Genomic DNA, 22,262 nt, shown 5'->3' on the forward strand with positions numbered 1-22,262 from the left:
GGGGGGGGAGGTAGGGGAGTAATTCGTTACACAGCTGCTGCAACTAAGAGACATGCCTGTGCAATTTGCCTGTGATCCATGTATAAGTTTCCTTAAACTGTCAATTGTGTTAAAGAAATCATGTTCGCAATAAAATAATTTGACCTTTCCTTCAATGTATACTGTACCATGACACACATGCTAAGATGGTTGCATGGGTGTATAATAATTTAGGAATTGCATATAGCTAGGAAGAGCATTTCACAAGGGATGCAACTCAGATTGAGTTCGGGAGGGATTGTATCAGACACAAACCTGGCAGTAGGGAACGCTGGTCCTTCCACTTCTAGTTCATTTCCAGCCATAGCACGGAACGTTTTTCCTCCACCACTAAGCTGAACACAGTGAAAGTTTCCAAGCACACGATCACACAAACTGGACAGGGATAATACGCTGGCTTTGTGTTTAAGCTGATAGCAACACACTCTTTTCTCACTTGATGTATAACTACCACATTTTTTGCACCATACCGAGAGCAAACCGATTATTGTGATGATCTTCCTAATATTACCTTTTCACCGTGATTAAAAATACGGTGTCAAGGTCTGGTTATCAAATCCCCTTGTCATGAACTCATGAATAGATATATGTATATAAATCCCCAGTGGGGCAACGAGCACTGCCTGTAGAGAGATAAATACTGGTATGTATATTATATTTGAACAAATCACACTTCTGTTATCATTTAAAGACCCTGCCTCCATCAAAGTAGTACAAAGTCTCAATTAGCAACCGATGCTAGTCAGCACTCTGAATAGGTCCACGTTAAGTCTCGACTTTGGGGACTTCCTCCTTAATCTCTAAACACATTACAATACAGTCTACACATTTAGTAGTCCTGAAACATGGCATGCATATAGTTGCAGCATATATATATAGTTCATATTTATAAAACATCAGCTTCACAGAGTCCTCAAAATGTCCCTACAGAAAATTCCACAAATTCTTTTCTTTAAAGCTGTTTGACTGCAGTTTTGAGTATATAGTCCTTCACAAGCCTCCGTTATATATATATAAATATATATATCCCTGCAGTCATAAACAAGTTTAGTCCTCAAGGTTATTTGGTTACCACTTCCTATGTAGCATTGTAATAAAATCTTAATTAAGTTAGAATAACCGAGGCTGAGATACTATTATGGGCTGGGTAATTTTCCCATTAAACATTCGAGGACGGTCAATGTTTGTGTCATATGTTCTACACAATCATGGAATTTCGATGTTTTTGTTGTTTCCTCTTCTCCATCACTGACAGTCGATGTTACTGGTTAAAGACAGAGTGAGAAATACTATACTCGTTATTCTAAATTCCGATCCTCAATTCGAACACTGTTTAACACTATATATAATCACCATCAACGCTGATTACAACTAACTTCGGTCTCTGGTTCTAAAAATAAAATTCTGCATTCGGAAAGTAACGCAATCTTTCTAAAGATAAAACGAAAATTTATAAACATTGCTTTTCTTATCAATAGTAATGTTTATGCTGGTTAGTGATCTGAAACCGAAATCCCAGTCACAATCAGCTATAGCGTTGCGTTCCGAAACCTACAACACATATATCCTCCTTTTCCCCCATTGCAATGAGTATAATTCATATGTTCACAAGTCAAACAGATAAAAATATCTACGGCCGAATTCCGAAATTTCTGATAAAACATAGAGATGAACCAGACTCTTTTGTTCCTTACGCCGAATAAAAAATGGAATTCCCGTGAAACGTTTCCCAGTTTGTTTTGGTGATTACTGAAACCCCAAGTACAAAGGACAGCTCACAATCTAGTAAATAATTCTGTACAAACGATGAAGGAATTGCAAGCAGTTCTTTTTACAATCAAAAACAGCTGTTCTATCAAATATTCAGAATGTTTCAGAACCAGAGCTGAGAAAACTAATCGTTATAGCCAACTAATTTTGGTACAAGTGTATTACTTTGTGAATCTCATGAAATATTCAAAGATCTATTGTTTCCCTCAGCATTTAATATTCCCTTTTCCTTTCTCCCACCTGAAATAGTTTTCCTTTGAACATCAAAACAGTAGGTTTCTTTTGATAATATACAGCGATCAGAATTTTAAAATATCTTATGCAAGATAAAAACTCTCATAATCCACTGCTCATAAAAGAAATTCTAAAAAAACCAACTATCTGATATAGATTTGAATCTTTTAAGACCATTAACAAACTACTGAACTAGTGTCATCTGAACCAGTCACTACAATGTTTAAAAAATATTACTCAGATACTAAGCTGGCTCTATACAAGATTTGCATGAAGTAAATAAACAGTCTCACCAGACACCAAATATTTTAGACGATAAACCAGTAGTTCATTTGCCCAAAATTGTTTCAAATGTAACATAGACTTATACGATCCTGATAATATTTGAATTTAAACTCTAGAGAGCTATAAACAACACAAGGTCTACAGGTATCATAAGTCCATATCAAAGTAACACTGTACCGTCAGATATCCAGATCTTTCCACGTGTGCAACGAAACATTCATATTGCATGCTGAAAATGAACACCTAGGATTTTTATCTGATACCAGGTGATTCCACTCGGCTTATAATTACCTCCGAAGTCTTTTATAATGCAGATCAAACAACAACATATTTCAAAAGCAAACCGCTTATGAAACTTGATGTTTGATATTTTCATGAACAACATGCTAATGAGATTTCTAAATAGGATTTATGCCGTTGTGTTGGAAACAGAATCATATCAGAAAATTAATTTACGAAGCATTGCTTTGAAGTTTTCCCCTTTTTGTACTTCCTTTGTCTTATAATAGTGGTCGACTATGAAACGTTTAATACATGTTGAGGTAATTATTCTGGAGGCACATACTTATAGTATTTCTTCTGAATACATTTATTCATCTTTTTGTACAAAAATAAGGCATTGCCAATGTTGAAATGAGGATTTGTGCTTCCTCTTTCACGAAAAGATAGGAACAATAAGATCAATTGAATTTATACCATTCAAACATCCTATGTCTCTTTGCTGAAGCTGCTATATGCTTTTGAATATTAAACAAAATATGTTCTACTATTGCAGACAAACACCAAACTGAGGGAGCTGGTTGCATGGTCTAGTAAGATCAGGTTGTTTGATTATGCGATTACAGATACAGGCGAGTCAAACTTGTTAGTATAATATATACATACATATCAGGGACAATAAAAAACCCAGCCACTCAAACCTTCAAGGACGACGAGTTCATTAATATTTAACCTTTTTCATATGACTATACTGTCCAAAATGTTCATTTCTCCAGGTTTTTTTTATCAAGTTCTTAACCCTTTCATCCCTATGTAACCTTGGTAGACACTACCATGCATTGATAGGAACAAGTCCATTATGGTTAACAGTGGTGAAAGGGTTAACAGTTCAAAGGTCAAATGAAGAATGTTTCTAAAGACAGTGGGTTTGCTCAGGGACCATTCTTAAGTGTCATCACACTGAAACGTCATAACATGGGCATGGTAGCGTGACACTCAACCAGATCACGCTATTCTGACAACAGACTAACTGAAGGTACCTAGGGAGAGATTGCCATGGAGAAAGAGTAGGGAAGGGCAAGAGGGAGCCGCGGTAGTCAAGTGGTTAAGGCGTCTGACATTCTGCTACCACTAGCCCTCCACCACTGGGTCGCAGCACCTACGTGGAGCAGTTGCCAGGTACTGGCTGTAGGTTGGTGGTTTTTCTCTGGGATCTCCGGCTTTCCTCCACTACCTAAACCTGGTATGTCCTTAAATGACGAGAGCAAAAATACTGTATAAGTACTTTTGCACCAACATATGACAGGGCCGCAATTCTAAAATTTGATAACTTCAGGCCACACCTAATCTCAGATCGTCTTTGATTGCATGTACTACAATAAGATTGGCTGTACTTATGTCCATGTTAAGCCCTGCACAACTAATTCAAATTATAATTGCATGGTTGCAGGAACGGTAATTGTACAAAAGTAAAAAAAATCAATAATCTATTTGAAAGTAGAATAATGACGTCAACGTTGCCCATCCCTTGATGACAAAGCATGCTGGGAAGGCAAGACACTTGACAACCAGTTGTTTCACCAGACTTTCTGAGGAACGTCCAAAACACAGCGCCCTTAAAACATCTGAGCACCAATTAATGCCGAAACACTGATTTATTTTCTTCATTAAAATCTGTTGACGTGTTCTGTGCGGTTGTCACTTACACGTCGCTGTCAATGGTCACTATTGTGTTGGTTTCAATGACGTCCGTTGTGTGTTGTTTCAATTGGCTACCTTTGTGTTGCTGTCAATAACCTTTTTGTCGGACAATTTACAGTAAAACCTGGATATATTGCTCCTCAGCTTTCATTTGCCACGTCTCTTACAGCCAACATTTTTCAATGTTCTTTTTATTAAGATCACCAAACCCCTTTATAAGGTCAAAATGTCTCTGGACAAATGGTGGCAGTATAACAAGATGTTATTATACGTTCTTAAAAGACTTACACATTCTCCGACACAAATTTCAATCATTAGAAATTTAGGCTATATATAGGATCTTCAAAAATAACAGTTCCAGAATGATGTTAAATCTTGGGTGTATGATTTATTTTCAAAATCTTTCAAATTGAATGTCTTACAAAACCCAAACCTCCATCATTAGGAACCTATGTTTACCCTTTAAATGACACATCACGACTTGTAATGTAGAAAAATCTCTACAATGTCATTCAAATTAGTTTAGTTTGCTGGATTAATAAGGAAAAAGTATATATTAACATACGGTATTTGAAACTGAATATATTTTCGCTCCAAATGAATTATTTGTTTATACTAAAAATGGTATATTGACACTGTCATAATGTCATGACTCGTCCATTGCTGACAATGTATGCTGATTTCCTTTCCATTTAATATGAAAAATGTCAGTTTTTCATCAACAATACCATGAAACATTACGAAGTCAATTTCATCTGAAAAATGTTACAATCAGAATTGTTGGAGAAATTTGGGGCTTTATTCATGATGCAATTCGTTTCCACATCTCACGTTCTGACAGCTAAATAACAGCATCTGCACATTTCAAATAACTTTGTAACAATTAATTCTGATGTGTAATTTAGACTCAACTGAAGCTTGTTTTTAGGTGTTGACTGCATGCCAGCTGAATAGAATGCGAAAATTACTACTTTTTTAGTTTTTAAGATTATCTTTTGCTATTTTTACCATCAGAAACCAAAAACCATAAAAGGCTATAAAAAGGATGGACTTAAATCTCTGGGTTGTTTGGTTTTCATAGAAAAAAAAATAATAGAAAGAAAACTCGATTATGAAATAAATAGTTTTTTGGAATCAATGCAGTTAGATTGTCCATAACGTAACAATCTATTCCTCAGCATTAGCGTGCGTGAGCAATTTTAACAATTATTGCAGCAGGATGGATTATCGGTGGAACTCGCACATAGCATATGCATACAAATGGAAAGTTTTCCTCATAATCAATAGCAGACTACCTGGTAATAATAATAAAAAAAATATTGTTTGGTAATTTTTTTAAAACCTACGATGGCAGTTCACAACGCTGGTGTAGTTACTCTGCAACATGTATATTATATTTAATGTGTGGTTATTATGTTAATTGGCACATACATTACATACTTGTTATTTTATAACCTAACTGCCTTATTTAACAGATTTACTGACAAGGGCTACACCTGAAATGAGGAAACGTTAAGGATCCTCGTACCACTGCCAAAAACTGTAAATAATTATTGGAAACTGTTGTTTTTTTCAGCATGACTATAGTTTTGATATATCATTTCTGAAAAGAAAACCATACCTTGTGCCAGGGCTTTTATGAGAAACAATTAAGATGACATAAACAAAATATTATCAACAACAGTGTTCTGTGGTGTGTAAAACATTCAGCAGGTCCGGACGGGATTCGAACCCTGGACTTTGGATTGATGAACTATACTGCTATAACTGATTTATCTAACTTGAGTCAACTGAAGTGTCCAATGGCTCAACTTTGCTAGTTATATCCAAACGGAAGTTAAGGGGAGGTAACTGTATATAGAAAAAAACGACAGAACAGTGGGTCAGGGATCCTAAAACTCTGCATTGTTATTGAGTTTAATTTCGATGCAAGTGCATATTTTATCCCTATTTCCTGGTATACAGTTTACATTTTTTTTTTATATAATGGCAACCCAGGTTTTGTATCCATACATATGGCCTTAAGGTATTGTATGTTACACTTGATTAATTGACATCAGAAATATTCCATTTTTATAACGGCATCCAGCTGTTAGGTCATTGATCCGTAATTATCAATGAATATTTCCGTGAGTGTGATGTTTTCTATACTCGGCAGAGACTACATGCAGTCAATCAACCTTGCTTCAGGGGTCACCTTTTATCATTAGTCATCTGTCAACAGCAATGACCTTCGTTTACCCTCAACAAAAATCACTTTAAAAATAAACTAGAGTTAATTAGTGGTCATGCACTCATAAAACATTGGTGTAATGTCTTGTGGCAGTGCATATACCAGGTGAAATGTTCCGAAAAAAATTCATAACCCTGCAATTTAACTGTCATTAATGATACTGCACTGGTTTAATAACAGTAAAATTGCACGGTTATGATTTTTTTTGGAACATTTCACCTGGTATATGCACTGCCACAAGACATTACACTAATGAATTATGATTGACAATCAACAATTGCACAGCTTTGAATGCTTTTTTCTGAATTTTTCTTAAATGTGATAACTCTTGCAAGGTATTATTATCCTAAAATGTATTCATTACTATCACTTGCATTGTACGCCTCTTACTGATGGTTACAACAACTTTGCATGATCTTCAATAACCATACAGTATTGCCCAAAACAGCCTTTTTACCATTATAAACATTTCTAACTCAGATTATTTTGGCAGCAATGGAAAACAGAATGCTTGAGTTCAACGTGCAATGCTTTTAGCATAAAAGACTGTATTGTCAAAAAGTATTGCCTTTTAAAATCAAATTTATACATGGACCTGGCAGATCACCTGGGATGACCAATTTTACCAGGCATTTAAACATTACCCCTATGTAAAAACAAACCATATTAAATCCTGAAATAAACCCAGGGGCCATCATTTAATCTCTGACTGAAAGTAGGGGTGTGGGCTTATAAGAGGAAAATGAAAAAAAAAAGTTTTTAGTTTCTCAAATCAGATAGATTGGAATACTTCAAAAGAGTTATTTTTCAAATACGGTAAATCTTCAATATAAAGCCCCTCGTTCTATTTGCCACCTTGCCGGACAATACTGCAAACTGGTTTAAAGGTCCTGTTTTTTCCATTTTTTTATGAATTTCTTTTTCAATTTTTTATCAATTCAAGTGCCAAAATTTCTTGGCACAAATCGTGGCAGTATAATGAGTTTCCACTGTTATGTGATTCCATATTTTCTTGTTAAATGTTTAAAGATTTACAAATATTTTGCTGAAAATGGTATGGATGAGTTGACCAATCTGTAACAGAAATTATACCTAGCCATTAGACAATCGGTATAACTGTCAATAAGTGATGACACCAACACACCTTAAAGAGGAATAATATATATATATACTTACGCATAAGAAGTTGTTTCTTGATCCAAATGAGTCGAGACCTCTACCTCAGGTATTTTGGGCTCGATGTCTACATTATCGGACATGGTCAGATACAAAACTGCTCACTATGAAAGTTGTTGACACCTGTACAGGATACTAACTTTCTTATAGGTACTACAGTTACAATCTCCCACTTCTGGCCTGTCCTCATTCAATTCTTAACTCAGGTAGCACAGGCACAAGCCTAAAATCAAGCACAACAATTTAGCTGAGGTACTGACCCAACCCCAGGTTTCACGGTCACATATTAAAGTGCAGTTGCAACCCCAACTTTTAATCAGTTACAACACTTCATTATGTAATACCTGGGTACAACACAATTGAATTAAGCTACATGCAACCTCCGACCTTATGACCTTCAATCATGACCTCAAAGTTAGGTGCAACACCTGAACTCTGATACAGTCCAAAACTTTGGTATCACAGTCACGGTTCCAAGTCAAGTGTGACCCCGCTCGAATGATCCCAAACTCAGGTATTAGTGTCACAACATCAACACTTGATCTTCAACCAGATCTGAAGTGAGAATCACACTTTTTCCTAATATATCAGTAGTCTGTGTTCACATGCTAGGCCGTGTCACAACGCCTTTAAAACATCTTCATTAGGTGTGCGGCTGTTACGTATGTCTACACAATATCTCAAACAAATCTCCCGTCTTACCAATGTCTCCAAATGGATACAAATATTCGTTATATCCCTATATGGATTATGATACAGAAGCTAAAATAGACACAGACACAGTCCACACTTAGAATCGGAGACAATCATGCTTAAACCCCATAGGGCTTCCCCCTACAGCAAACACCTGCTAATTAAACTGTGACGGATGCTGCGGAGGTACTTGCGTCACAAACACAGAAAATTAAAACTGTATCCATATACAAAGAAGTAACATATCACATCTAACACAGATCTGAAAGAGACCTTTATACTCAGATAAACGTGATCATGAATAACAAATAAGGATATCAAAATAGCAGAGAGCTATACACTGCATTTTACCCCATCACACTCCGAGGCGCATAAATGCATCTACAGCACGGCCAGAATTCTATAGAGAATGCCTTGAAGCCTACTTACCATCATAAACCATACATTGTTTTGTTAACTTTGAACACAATCCTGAATCACTGATTAGGTTTGGGTCACAGGAACTCTTTATTGACATTTTCTGTTGATACAATGTCCTACCAACCAACAAATTTGCTTTGTGTGTGATGTAATAAAAGGGGCATCAAACTGCGTTTACTCCATTGATATCGCAGACACGTGGTGGACAGATCCATAAACACCATCCATCCATGGGTCAGATTGGGCCTGCCTTGCGGACCTCGGTCGGGTTTTAACCCATATCAGGCCGATCCAGTTTAATGATCGAGGGTAAAAAATAAGAATTTCACCATTACAAGCTTTTGTTGAGATGTTTATATTGATTAATGTGTCAAGGGGCCCAGCCTGAAATTCTGATTTATTGTCAGGTATTATGTAAACTTTACTTCCTCGAAACATTCGTTGTATATATCTTCCCTGTCCACTAAATAGGCTCATAATCTTACTGCAGGATCAGTAGGGGCTTATGTTCCGTTCCCCGAAAGTCTTATTTAATTTTTACCTAGAAGTGACTGAAAAAATCGTTGATAATACTTTGGGAAAGTATAAATTGACATTTCCAAAACATTTTTACATGTGAAAACTATCTGACGAATCCTATAATTGTTGCTGGACGATTATTAATTAACAGGTACCGTATTCTCCAAAATGAGCACCCAGCTGGGGGCTTAGAAATTTGGCTAAAGAGGGAGGTTGTAAGGATAACAAACACATGCTTTGGTAGCAATATGCAGTTAACTGACAGATACACTCCCATGGAGAATTCCAGAATTGTTCAATCTTTCTCTAAAACACCGAAAATCAGTCCCGTCAAATTGTGATATGGCAGCATTTTGTTACCTGAATTTTACGACAGTCTGTTCCATTATGAATTGGGAAAATATAGCAATATTTTTATAGAAATTGGGAAACAGATTCCTCATTTTTGGTCATCTTAGGAAAATAAGCCACTTTTTAGCTAGAAAAAACAGCCTGTATTCAGCTGTACAACTGAGCAAACAAATTTGTATGGTTTGAGGATTAAGCCAGTTTACCCGAAGAAAAGACACTGACCTGCCAGCAGTACCTTGTGACTTCCCTACATAGGCCTCGAACCCGTGACCCAGTGGTGGAGGACTAGCGCTATTGGTAGCAGAATGTCAGACGCCCACAGCCAAAGGGAGGTCAGAGCGGAGGGTATGATATTATCATAAAATGGGGTGCTTATATCAATTCAAATAGCACCCAAAAAAGGAAAAGGGGCACTTTTAAGAGCAGGGGCACTAATTACAGTAAATAGGGTACCATCATTACTGCAGTATAGATATCTCTGATCAAGCCACTTGGCATAACTCCTGATACACAGCAAAAAGAAAAAGTAAAATTGGGCTTATTGGAATTTATGATTAAGTCTTCAGACTTTCAGGAGTCAATCCTAATTGGCAAGTTATGTTTGAAAAAAAAATTCAGTGATTTTACCTGAACAGACGTTGTTTTTTTTAAAGTTATGAATATTGTTAAATTTACCTGAAAATATTAAAGAATGTTCATTTTTAGAAAATTAAGTGATGTTTGGTTTTTATTACAGTCACTAATGAAGTAGTTAAAAATTAAAATCATCACCAAAGTATCCTCCATTTCGCCTTTCTTTAACTCATTCAGCCCCACATCTTTACACTGGACTTGCCCAGTCTTTCATTTGGTAAGGTTCAAATGAGACTTTAGGGGTGAATGGGTTAAAAATCAGGGCAAGCTGAAGATGGACTAAGTATGGCTCCATGTAAATTGAATCGGGCATATCAACACGCTAGAAAAAATGACGGTGATCCTATGGTAGGCACATAGGGAATTCTACGGCAAAGAAGCTAACAATCACGCTATTGTGTGCACTAGCTGGCATCAATGTAAAAGAAATTGTCACCACCAACAAGAAATCTGATGGTTCTTGGAAAACGTAATTAAGTAAAAGTGCCCCAGCACTTTGAGGTGATCGCATGCCTTAGAATACATTTCACTGATGCCGTTGTAGGCAACGATAGATTGTCATGAAAGAGAAAAATCTTTAAATACCAATAATGCATAGAAGTATGTGTATTGAAGGGTCGTGCCGCATTGGTGGAATGCATTCCCATCAAAATGACTCCCAACTCGTAAACCCCTTCATATTTACTGGGTTGAAGTGAATCATCGCTGTCACATGTCCTGAATGATATAATTAAACTGTCACAACACATAAGATAGTAGCATGTAACAGGAGAAAGCAAAATGCATTGCCAGACAGGGATTCAAACCAGAGACCCTCCGTACTACAGACATATTACAAAATAATAACATGGTGTGCGGGACAAGGCTGCACACATGTACAGTGCAGTGGAGAATGGACATGCAGTTACTTGACATTAGTGATTTTCTCAAATCGGTAGCATATCATATATGTATTTGCTCAATATTCAATTCTTTTATATTTGTTGTACTTTAAAGCTGTACCGACATTTTTTTCCCCAATAATGAGTCAGTTCATGAAACTGATGCCTCAGTGCATCTGTAGACTACAATGAAGATATAACTTTTTATTAAATGGATAATTCCTGATATTTCACTGCATGGTGAAAATGTTATATGCCTAGATATAGCTTAAGTCCAACAACACAACAAACTGTGCTATATATATATATATATATATAATAGTCCTACAATAAACAACTGTGCTATATCTATATATATATATATATAAAAGACCCACAATAAACAACTGTGCTATCTATATATATATGTATTAGACCCACAATAAACAACTGTGCTATATATATAATCATTATTCTTAGCTGGGAATGCTACTGATTGATTCAGTTGGGAGCTGGAACATAGAAATCGATAACGGGACTAAATCAATAACGGCGTCACTGATGGCAAGTAGACTTGATGCTGTACACCCGACATCCTATAACGGTAGTCCCCGCCCTCCTTCTTCATCCTCCCCAAATCACATCTCTCCAAATGTTTGCTTTTTTCCCCCTAAGCTATATAGACCTTTCTTAATGCATCGTGATGAAAAATGATGAATGGGTTTTGAGGACAAAACACCGGAAAAGACCAAAGTTATTACCATAGTAACAAGGTATCTTCTGGATCATGAATCATGGTCTTAAATAAGCTTGTATTGAAGGGTTAATTAGACTGGACACGCAGAGATCATATCAGAATCAAGACAATTACACTCATATGCAGCCCAGCAGATAATTTGTATAAAGCTGTGCGGTCATTAATTGTTACTGTGAATGTTTCCTAGCCAGGACAGTGAAAAGCTGACAATCATTTCTAATACGATAAATATAATTCTGCGAGACTCCTGTTGTCAGTAAAGGTTGATAGAGTACCATATCTGAGTGGACTTATGGTCAATCTGATTATAAGCAAACTGTACACATTACTTAAAGACTTGTAAAATACATATATACTTTTAAAACTGCAATGCATGACAGTATTTTTCCCTTCTGATTTTCAACCCTAACATCAAAATAAACTTTTGATGTACATAAAACTCGAACGTACACATGACAATTCAGCAATTTATGTTCGTGGTCAAATCATAACTTCACAATTCCTATACAATAAATATGAATTTGAGGATTTTATACAAGTACCTAATCAAACGGAGAATTGTTTTATGTCAAACAAGTAATTTCTTTGTGGACCTATGATTTTGTGGATGAAGATCGATTACCCACAAATTCAATAAAATTAAAAATGCCATGGAAATCAGTGATTTCACAGTATTTTAAAAAATCATATTTTAGATATTTTTTTTATCATAGATTGAAGTAATTGTTTCAATCTGTTTTTTGACCTACCCATCATTTTCGTCGAGCTCATTTCTAGAAAAACATGTGTCTTCCATCATTTTGCTTCCAGATTCCTCAAATATACGTTCGAAACAATCGTAATAAAGATTCACAATTCTGTAGTAAGCCTCGTCATAAATATCTCCACTGGATTGTTCAGTCCTTACATTATAAACAGCAACAAGAAATCTGCCTGAGCACAGTCTACAACAAATGATAAACAAAGTCCATTGTTATTGCATCCGCGTGTTTATAAAGTAGACCTTTGACCCTTTGTAGAATTGCACTTAAGTACTTGAAAGGATGTCGTCAAGTTCTTCCTTACAGAGGCTACCACAAGGAAATTCAGGCTTTTATGTACAGATAAAATGTGTTGCTATCATTCGGAACACCTCGCCCTGATTACAGTACCTTTCATAAATTGGCCAAGGTATTCCGAATGGTTTTACTATGTCATATTTATTGTATTTAACACCATTTAAATATGTTTGAGATTGCTCGTTACTGAGAAGTACTTAATAGGGACTATAAAAACATCATTTGTGTTCATGCCCATTTTCTTGCCTGAAGTCCATACAAATTATTTGCAGAATCTAAGACACATATTTAATTAATCAGATGATTATTGGCCGACAACATTTTGGGGACTGAGTGTTCGTTTTAGAGGAGGTGTACTTTTTATAGTACATATGGTAATGAAGTGTTTACATTTTCACTTTCAAACATTAGATCGGAAGGTACAGAATATGCCCAAAACTAGCAATCTTAAGTAGTCTCAAGGTCAGATAAAGTGAATTTTACAAAAGTAACTATCGCACAATTACACAGGAGAACTATGCCTTGAATCACAATTGCTATGAGATATATTGCATAATTATGACCTAAAAAGTATTAGTGGACTTCTGACCAACATTAAAGCAATTTCATGAAGTTTAGTTAAGATGAACTTTGCAGTCATGAAATTGTGGAGCAGAAACCATATAAGCACGGAGGCATGGCAGTCTAGTAGTAAGACGCCAGGCTCGTGACCGAAGGGTTACAGGTTCGAGTGAGTGTTGTATCTTTGTATACTTTACTCCGCTTGTTCCAGTCTACCCAGTTGTAAATGAGTACGTCGTTGGGCAGTGCTAGAATTGAAGAATGCTAGCTGTGAGCGTTGAAATGGCAGCACCGGTTGTATGCTCCTCAGGGAGTTGAGAAAGGTATTGGCCCAGGTTGGAAACTGCCCTATAACCACGGATTATAATTTGTGAACCACTTTGAGACAATCAACCTACGAAATAGGTTGTGACAAAGTGGTATATATAAGAACCTCAAATTATCATTATTATTATTCAGCCATTCATGTATGAAAATAAACTTGAATGACATTGACTTCTTGTGGAATGATCTTTAACAAGGTTTAGTAAAGAGGAGCTAGCTAGGGTACAGTCCTATGAAAATTTAACAACAAAAAAGGTGCCGATTCTTTGAAGTGAACAGTAAACATATAATACACAAATATCTACAACCAGTCCCTTGGTCTACCTCATTAAAATATTGAAAGTGTTTGAGCTAATTTACATACCAGGAAGTACTGAGTGTGTGACTTCACATTTTTAAAAATCAGTTTAAGAATCAATTGAAGGACTTGTGTAGGAACATGGAGTATAGGACATATGAAAGAGAAAAATATTCTGAATTCTACATACTTAACATCTTTGCTACATCATGGAGTGCTTCAAACCCTGTTTTCATTTTAAAATGAATCACCTATTATTTACCGTAAATGTCCTATGACAAGGCAGAAAACACTTGATCATAACAAGTCTGTTAAATACGCACGAATCCTATCATATATCATCGACTCAGATTTTGAATCATGGCATTACCTTTGTGACATTGTCACACAATTTAACAGTTGTATGCTTGTTAATGATTCAGACCGCCTATAGTAAATAACATCTGTACAAGGAAAAGTTTCATATGTACGGGAAGTAATAGTGTAGCAGAACTGGACTGGGTCAATTGTTGGCGACCAGGTAGTTCAATTGTTAGTGTCTATGTAAATTGTGGAGGGCCCATCAGGTTCAAATCCCAATCCGGCCATGTATTTTTCTGCTCCTATTATAAAATCAGTGAGATTATAATTGCCAACCCTTGTTTCTAGTACTGGGTGAATGGTTTGCAAGGGGATACCCAAACCTAGGTTGTAAATAGTTGTGCTTTCGGAGGCGAAGACTTATAAAAAGAAGGGAGAATGTAGCGAAATTGGACTGTGTCGATCGTCGGTGACAAAGAAGCTCAATCGGTAGATTGTCCATCTACAGTTCAGTTCAGAGGTTCCTTGGTTTGGATACCAATCTGGCCCTACTTTTCTTTTCGCTCCACTTACAATTGTGGGACCATTTATAAATCGGTGATTAATCAGTTCAGGTTAAGACGGAATGTGATTGAACAAAAGATTAATTTGTTAGGCCTAATTACAAACCTAACAATGGCCAGGTTATTTGAACCATTAAGTTTATTGGTACAACATCCTGTACAGTATAAAGATTCTGATTTAGCAGCCATGGACATGTAGAGTTGAGTTACATTTTCACAGGTTTCCAGATTACTGAGGGTTCACTTTAGACAAAATATACTGTGTGTAAATTACAAAATGGAACTATACAGTTAAGAGATCTATAAGAAAACAATTATCAAGGATTTTACATATCCTTATTCTTTTCAATTTTGTTCAAATACATTTCAGGCAAGGGAGGTAATTACAGCTCTGACAAAGCTGACAGCAACGCTAGCTATTGATAAACAGCTTGTTCACTCTGTTTGATAAAAAACAATGACAATGTAGAATTTGTTTGGATTTCGTAGCCACTTTATATAAAGCTTCTCGCAGTGATGTGTACAAGACTTCTTCACAGCTGGTGACAACACAAACTCAATGCTTGTCTTCTTCGGATATTATCCTACGATCTGCCTCGGGCAGACCGTGTGCTGATGGATGGAGACATAAGGGAAACAGATGAAGACTCATACCAGTCCCGATTAATTATCATTGCTTTAGTCAATTGTCGCCATAGAACAAATTTATTGTTTTGAAGCGCAGTGAACTTCATTTCTTAGTGAAGACCCCAGTGACCATCGTTTATTTATAGAGACAACCCCTTGAACTTTATTTTTATTAAAGAGACGATCCCCCTTGAACTTTATTTATTAATTTATAGGAACCCCCATGAACATCATTTATTTAAAGAGACAAACCCCAGTGATCATACTTTATTCAAACAGAGATGACCCCCTATGAACATCGTTTTTTTATAGGGAAAACCCCAGTGACTATAATCTATTTATAGAGATTATCCCCTATTGAAAGTCATTTATTTGTAGGGAAAACCCCAGTGACTATAATCTATTTATAGAGATTATACTCTTAGCGAACATCAACTATTCATAGACAATCCCCAGTGTCCATAATAAATTAATAGAGATTACCCCCTATTGAAAGTCATTTATTTGTAGAGACAACCGCGAGTAAAGACAATTGTTTTATAGAGACAACCACCAATGACCATAATTTATTTAAACAAAGCCGAAATCTGTGAATATCATTTATGTATAGAGACAACCCCCAGTGAGCATAATTTATCTAAACAGAAACGCCTCTCTGTGAACACCATTTATTTATAGAGATCTGACAACCCCCTAGTGAGCAAAATTTAGCTAAACCGAAACGACTCTCTGCGAACACCATTTATTTATAGAGATCTGACAACCCCCAGTGACCACAATTTATTTAAACAGAACTGACGCTCTGCGAACACCATTTATTTATAGAGATCTAACAACCCCCTAGTGAGCATAATGTATCTACATAGAAACGACTCTCTGTGAACACCATTTATTTATAGAGGCAACCTCCATTGAACATCAATCACTTAAAGAGACATTTGCCAGTGGACATGATTTTCCTTCATAGAGATAATCCCATAGGGAACATCATTTTGCTGTATAAACACGAAATTATCCTTCAGACAAATGACATCCGAGTAAAATATATTTTATTACAGAGATGACCTAGAGAGAAGATGGAAGAGCCTCTCTCCCACCCCTAGTAAACAGCATGTAGTGTATGTAACAGAGACAGTCACAATGAACATCATAAAGGATAATCTTTTACAGATCTGGAAAACAAAAATTAAATTACCTATAGATCAAGCTATACAAACTGAGCTTGGATTACATACAAATATTGAGCATGCTGAAAGATTGTACTCTTCATAAGAGATTTCAATCAACCAATGAGTTAAGCATCATCAGATGTAGGTCTGCATAACAATTTCAATTCATTGATTTGGTCGTTAACGATTGGTATCTTGTGTATGGGTCTCCCAAGAAAACCAGACTTGCTGTAGCTAGAAGCAATACCGTGGCGACAACCCAATAACGATCAATACATGTGAGCCTGGCACACACCAGCTGATTGGAAAATTGATGTTCCCTGGGTTAAAGTTCATGTCTATTTTGGTGTCGCTCTTACAACTTTGATTTCAATGCCAGACCAACTGGTGAAAAGGATGATCAGAGCTCTGTCGTTTTAACCTAAGCCTTGCCGCCACTTCGGTGACTGTGGTTATTTGTGACCAATTTAGAATACAGAAATGAATGAAAAATAAATGTTGCAGAAGGTGAGAGTCGGAACTCTCCTCACATGATTGCTATATTCTCTAACATTCTGTAATATTTATAACCAAATTTTTTGGTTCTCTGGAAATAACCATCAACACTGCAATTTTCAGCTTTATAAGTGGTAGCCTAAACCATTCAGACATAAACTGCACCATCATGCCATCTGACCAGCTGTAGTTCCTCCTAATGGCAAGTAACTTAGATCTTGACCCAATCTTTTATTTGACCTTGAACTTTTTTACAGGTAAACACTGCTTTCACTGTCATCAGTTCAGTAGTTATGCAGTCTCAATAAACACCATTGTGATTTGACATTTGATCTCTTGCTATTATGACATTGACCTGGACGATATGGACAATGGCCTTGAGCATTAAACGAATTGTTCAGTCAAAGAGTTTATAAATCAGTTTCATAAATGAAAAAAAAAAAATTGTTCAGAAGTTCATTCTTGACAATATCTGAATGGATAGATGGATGGATCGACAGATGGATGGATGGATGGACAGATTGATAGATGGACAGATGGATGGATGGATGGATGGATGGATGTACATTACACAAAGGGATTAACTTCTATATATCTTCATTGGGGATAAATTTACAGAAATATGCTAGCCTATTTCTTATATAAGAATCAATAATGTTTTTTAGGATAGGCATGCACAGAAATTCATCATAATATACCATTGTCAGCAGACACAATTAGATGTTAGCATTTACACCTGCAGTTCGCTTTTGAATTATCTCCCTTGAATTGAATTTAATAAACTTTAATCCATAAATAATAACTTGATTACAATCAATGTAAACTATCATTAATTTACAAAGAACAGATTACTGTTAATCAAAGATATATTAATACTTTATAATGTAGAGCCTTTGGAAAAGTAATAAAAGAAATAAAAAAGATAGGATATATATATCCTAATATGAAATTTTATTTAGAATTGTACCTATGTAGCTGATTATTTGTGAATCTAGATACAAGTTAGTATTAATTTTATGTAATTGTCTAATACACTATTCTTCTTAGACTGCCCTTCGCTCAAGTATTCAAGAGTTGCCTTTCTTTATCTCAACATATATCTTCAAAGTGAATTAGAAATTCTGTTTCTGGAGTTACTTCCCTTTAACCACTTCCCTCTAAATGACTAACATACAAGTTTAATTCAAAAAGCCATGGAAAAACGTAACTCATTCACCCCTGAAGTTTCATAATGAACTGTTCCAACCTTTGAACTGGAGGAGTTCAAATGTGTCTTCGGGGGTGAATGAGTTAAATTCATTTAACTGTCATCTGATAATAATCCTCAGCGTTTCCCAGAAAATTATAGAAGAAAACCGTAATCCTGCCATGTATCCTTGATTTGGTTGGGACTTCTAACTTTTCATCTCCATAGTTCATCTTTTACTTTCAGAACAGCTTAAACTCTGAAGAACTGTTTAGATTTTATCATTAAGTTTCTTCCTAATGAAAACAATAAAGCTTGGCAAGACTGAAAAGCCTGTTATGGGTATATAGACTTAAGTACATAAGTCGTACATTGCATAATGAATATAGGTTTATTTCAATAGAATAAATTAAATATAGAAAAAATCAGTGTAAACACAAGTGTTGCTGTTTTGAATAAATGATAAAATTGTTATACCTATACAGAATAAGTTAATTTTACTGTGTCCTCTTCATGATTTAGGTATGGTAACATCAGTACATTTGACGTGAATACAGTCAAACCTGTATTTTAACTCATTCACCCCTGAACACACATTTGAACTCTTCCAATTCAAAGGTTGGAATAGTTTATTATGAAATTCCAGGGGTGAATGAGTTAGGGAAGACCAAAAAGAGGTCTCTATGATCACATGAGCAGGTATGACGATATCTATTTTGCATTCATGCATGCTTTATCAAGCTAAAATATTTGTTAAACCACAAATAAAAAATTCAAGTAAAAAAAAATTGGAACGTGTCTACAGAAATAATGAACATGTTTAAAATTCAGAAGTTTAGGATATCCATATTTTTTTTTAGTTTTAATGATTAAAAACAATATTGCAGAATACAAATTTGTACATATTTTAGATAAATCCTGGTAATTTCACCTTTGGTCCAGATTTGTATGAGCTAATATAATTTCCTTGTCCTGATCCTATACTTATATGAACAATAAACATCCAACATCCTAGATTTGGATAGACCTAAACATTTCTATTAAAACTCCTACAATTAAAATTGGATAAAAAATCTTGTCAGATTCCTCTTCATGAGCAGGATATGACATGCTAGATAAATTCAACATCACACTGCGCAAAAAAGTACTAAATAAATTGCTTTAAAAAGGAAAAGACCAATTCCACAATAATTTTATTTACACAGCATATTACCCCCTCCCCCAATCAACCTTGTGTTTGTACTAGCTTGTCACCATGAATGCTAGTATGTACCGATGGCCGCCCACACAATCACGTCAGTCCGACAGAATGGCATCGCTTCCCGTTTCGGTATTCAGTTCTATAGCTGATATGGCAGTGTACCACAACCTAACTACCCCCTTGAGATCTAGTTGTGTATCAGCTCATCATTGTACATACTGCTTGCTTGGTGATATTTCAGAAGCTGTAATTCACAAAATAATAGGTATTGACTTGTTTTCTTGAGATTCCTGGGAGTATATAAATAACAAAAACTAGTGTTGAGATAATACCAGATGAAATCTTTCGAATCCTCCAATGGTATTTCCTTAAAATGTGAAATCATATATGGTATTGTATCATGTCACACAAATTTTAACAAAATTGAGAAATTTACAAGACACTACAGAGATGATAATGAGTTCTTTTTTAATGATCATGAAATATTCTAGAGTTCAAAGGACAACCTTTCTTTATCTTTTTTTATTCCGTAAATGATAATAATCTCAACTTGTAGATTAAGATTTGCACTTGATATGTAACCATAGAAACAAGAACATAACACAGTTGCCGCGGATACCTGACAATTAGTCGCCACAGATCGGCACGTCACATTAGCTTTAGTTGAGATTACAAGATGAAGATCATAATCAATTTCTACAACGGTGGGACAGTGATGTGTAAAAAATGACGACCTGCACAGGCTTTTACTTGTTCCTGTGTAGGCGGTGTTACGCGGCCAATCACTGTACAGCACCACACTGAGGAGATGAAAGGAATACAGCAAGGTGAGAATTAATCCTTTCACACTGATTGTTGATATGGACCACTGATATGGATGCTGCGTCAAGGTGATGAAGCGTTAACTTGTATTAAGGGCATGACTAGGACCCACCAATAGAGCTCGATCTATAGGCAGTCAAAGGCCTGTGTTACATGTACAGAGTACCAGAGCTATACATATCAAATTACAAACTCTGTTCTAAAATACAAAATGCTAGAAAATAGAAGTCTTCAAAATACGTCGAAAGTCATAAATGTTCATAATATTTATATTGCAGCAATATTTCATAAATATATCTTGTGAGTTATGTAGGATATAGTCATTTCGTACATCTTTAATTGAAAGATAGCTGTGTATGTATGTCTTAATTGGAAAATATACTAGCTGTCTCTATATATGTTAAAAAAGAAAATTGTTATATGCTACTAACTTTGAAATTTCCATTCTGTGCTCAGAATTGAAAGCATAGATAAAATGTGTATATGTAAATAACACTTTTAAATGCCATCTTATGAGCTGTTCTTTCAGATTAAATAATCAGATCTTAAAAAAAAGGATTATAGTTTACCAAATTCATTGGTTGAAAATGCTCAATCTTAGGGTCTGAAATTAGGAGTCCCCCTATAGAGAATTGGCAAGTATGTGTTAGTGTCTTTATACTGAAGCTGTAAACTTCAAACATTACCCTCCAGAAACTAGAAAATGGTAGTCTATTAGAATTCAGTCTAACTAAATAAAAGCTGTAAATTGTATTGATAAAAAGCAGCTTTAGTACATCAGCAAATAGTTAAAAGCTGCCTCTTTTGGTTATTGGCAACATTATAAAAGTTCTCCAAGCCTTTGTGCTTGTCTAAACCATCCGCAACATTAGGAAAGTTCTCCAAGCCTTAGTGCTTGTCTAAATAGACAAAATAGTCACCTGGAGTCGTCAAAAACACTACACAAATTCTCAAAACCTATTTTAGATTTAATACTGAGCTTGTTAATACTCCCAAAAGAAGCATTTGACTAAGTTAATATGTTGGAGTATTATTGTCTTGTCATGACAAAAGAGCGAATTCAGCGTGACGTAGGTGTTGTTTTCCCGGCAGCTGTAGGTGTAAGCGTCAAACATTCATAGTTAGTTACGATGTTTAGTTTTCTTTTTTAGGTTAATGCTTCTCAAAAAGTATGAATGCTTAAGGGCATTCGCACTTGGATCGTAGTTATGGATTGACTGACAAAGCCGACTCGATGCGATATATTTCATCCCGCAGAATTCTTGTTAAGAATGTCATGATGTTTCTTGAATATAGCAGTAACTCTTTTAATCTAAACACCTAGGGGCCTGATGTGATACAGGGATAAGAAAATACTTTAACAACCTCTTTTGGATTATTGCCAAATTTGTAAATTCAAAATGACAAGCATATTGTTTATATATACAAGAGGCCAAGGGCCTTAGCAGTCACCTGAGTTATATCATAGGTACTGGTAGCTTTATTTTATTGTTTAGATGTGATGTGGAAGTCAGCATGTAAACTAAGTGAAATACAATACTTGTCATGTCATCAAAGGATAAGAATTTGAAAATATTGGTAAATGCATGTTCCCTTTGGGACCCCGCCCTAGCTCCTGGGGATCGGGCAGGAATTCCAATATATAATATAAAACATGACAGCATGTAGAGGGACAAATAACAATAACATTTCTCCCTATTAATAAAGTACATTGACTAAGGGAATCAGACTGCCGGTCTGCAAATTGGCGACAACACCACTTCTTGTT

The 22,262-nt window shown here is 35.6% G+C and overlaps 1 protein-coding gene across 6 annotated transcripts in view; it reads right to left on the reverse strand.

The window, feature by feature from the left end:
* Nucleotides 1-22,262, reverse strand: part of LOC110459912 (tumor protein p53-inducible protein 11-like) — a 249,399-nt gene that overhangs the window by 73,455 nt on the left and 153,682 nt on the right. Inside the window, exon 1 of one of the 6 annotated variants that reach the window (XM_021512418.1) lies at nt 12,640-12,965. The exons of 3 other annotated variants lie outside the window; for them this stretch is intronic. In XM_021512418.1, coding sequence (XP_021368093.1) covers nt 12,640-12,689 — 50 coding nt within the window. In that variant the 5' untranslated portion in view covers nt 12,690-12,965. Of the gene's footprint in view, nt 1-294; nt 1,007-7,657; nt 8,631-12,639; nt 12,966-22,262 lie in introns of those variants that run through there. 2 more of the 6 variants (XM_021512416.1, XM_021512419.1) reach the window with 2 other exon arrangements.

Source organism: Mizuhopecten yessoensis, unplaced genomic scaffold (assembly GCF_002113885.1).
Source record: "Mizuhopecten yessoensis strain PY_sf001 unplaced genomic scaffold, ASM211388v2 scaffold10275, whole genome shotgun sequence".
Lineage (NCBI taxonomy): Eukaryota > Metazoa > Mollusca > Bivalvia > Pectinida > Pectinidae > Mizuhopecten > Mizuhopecten yessoensis.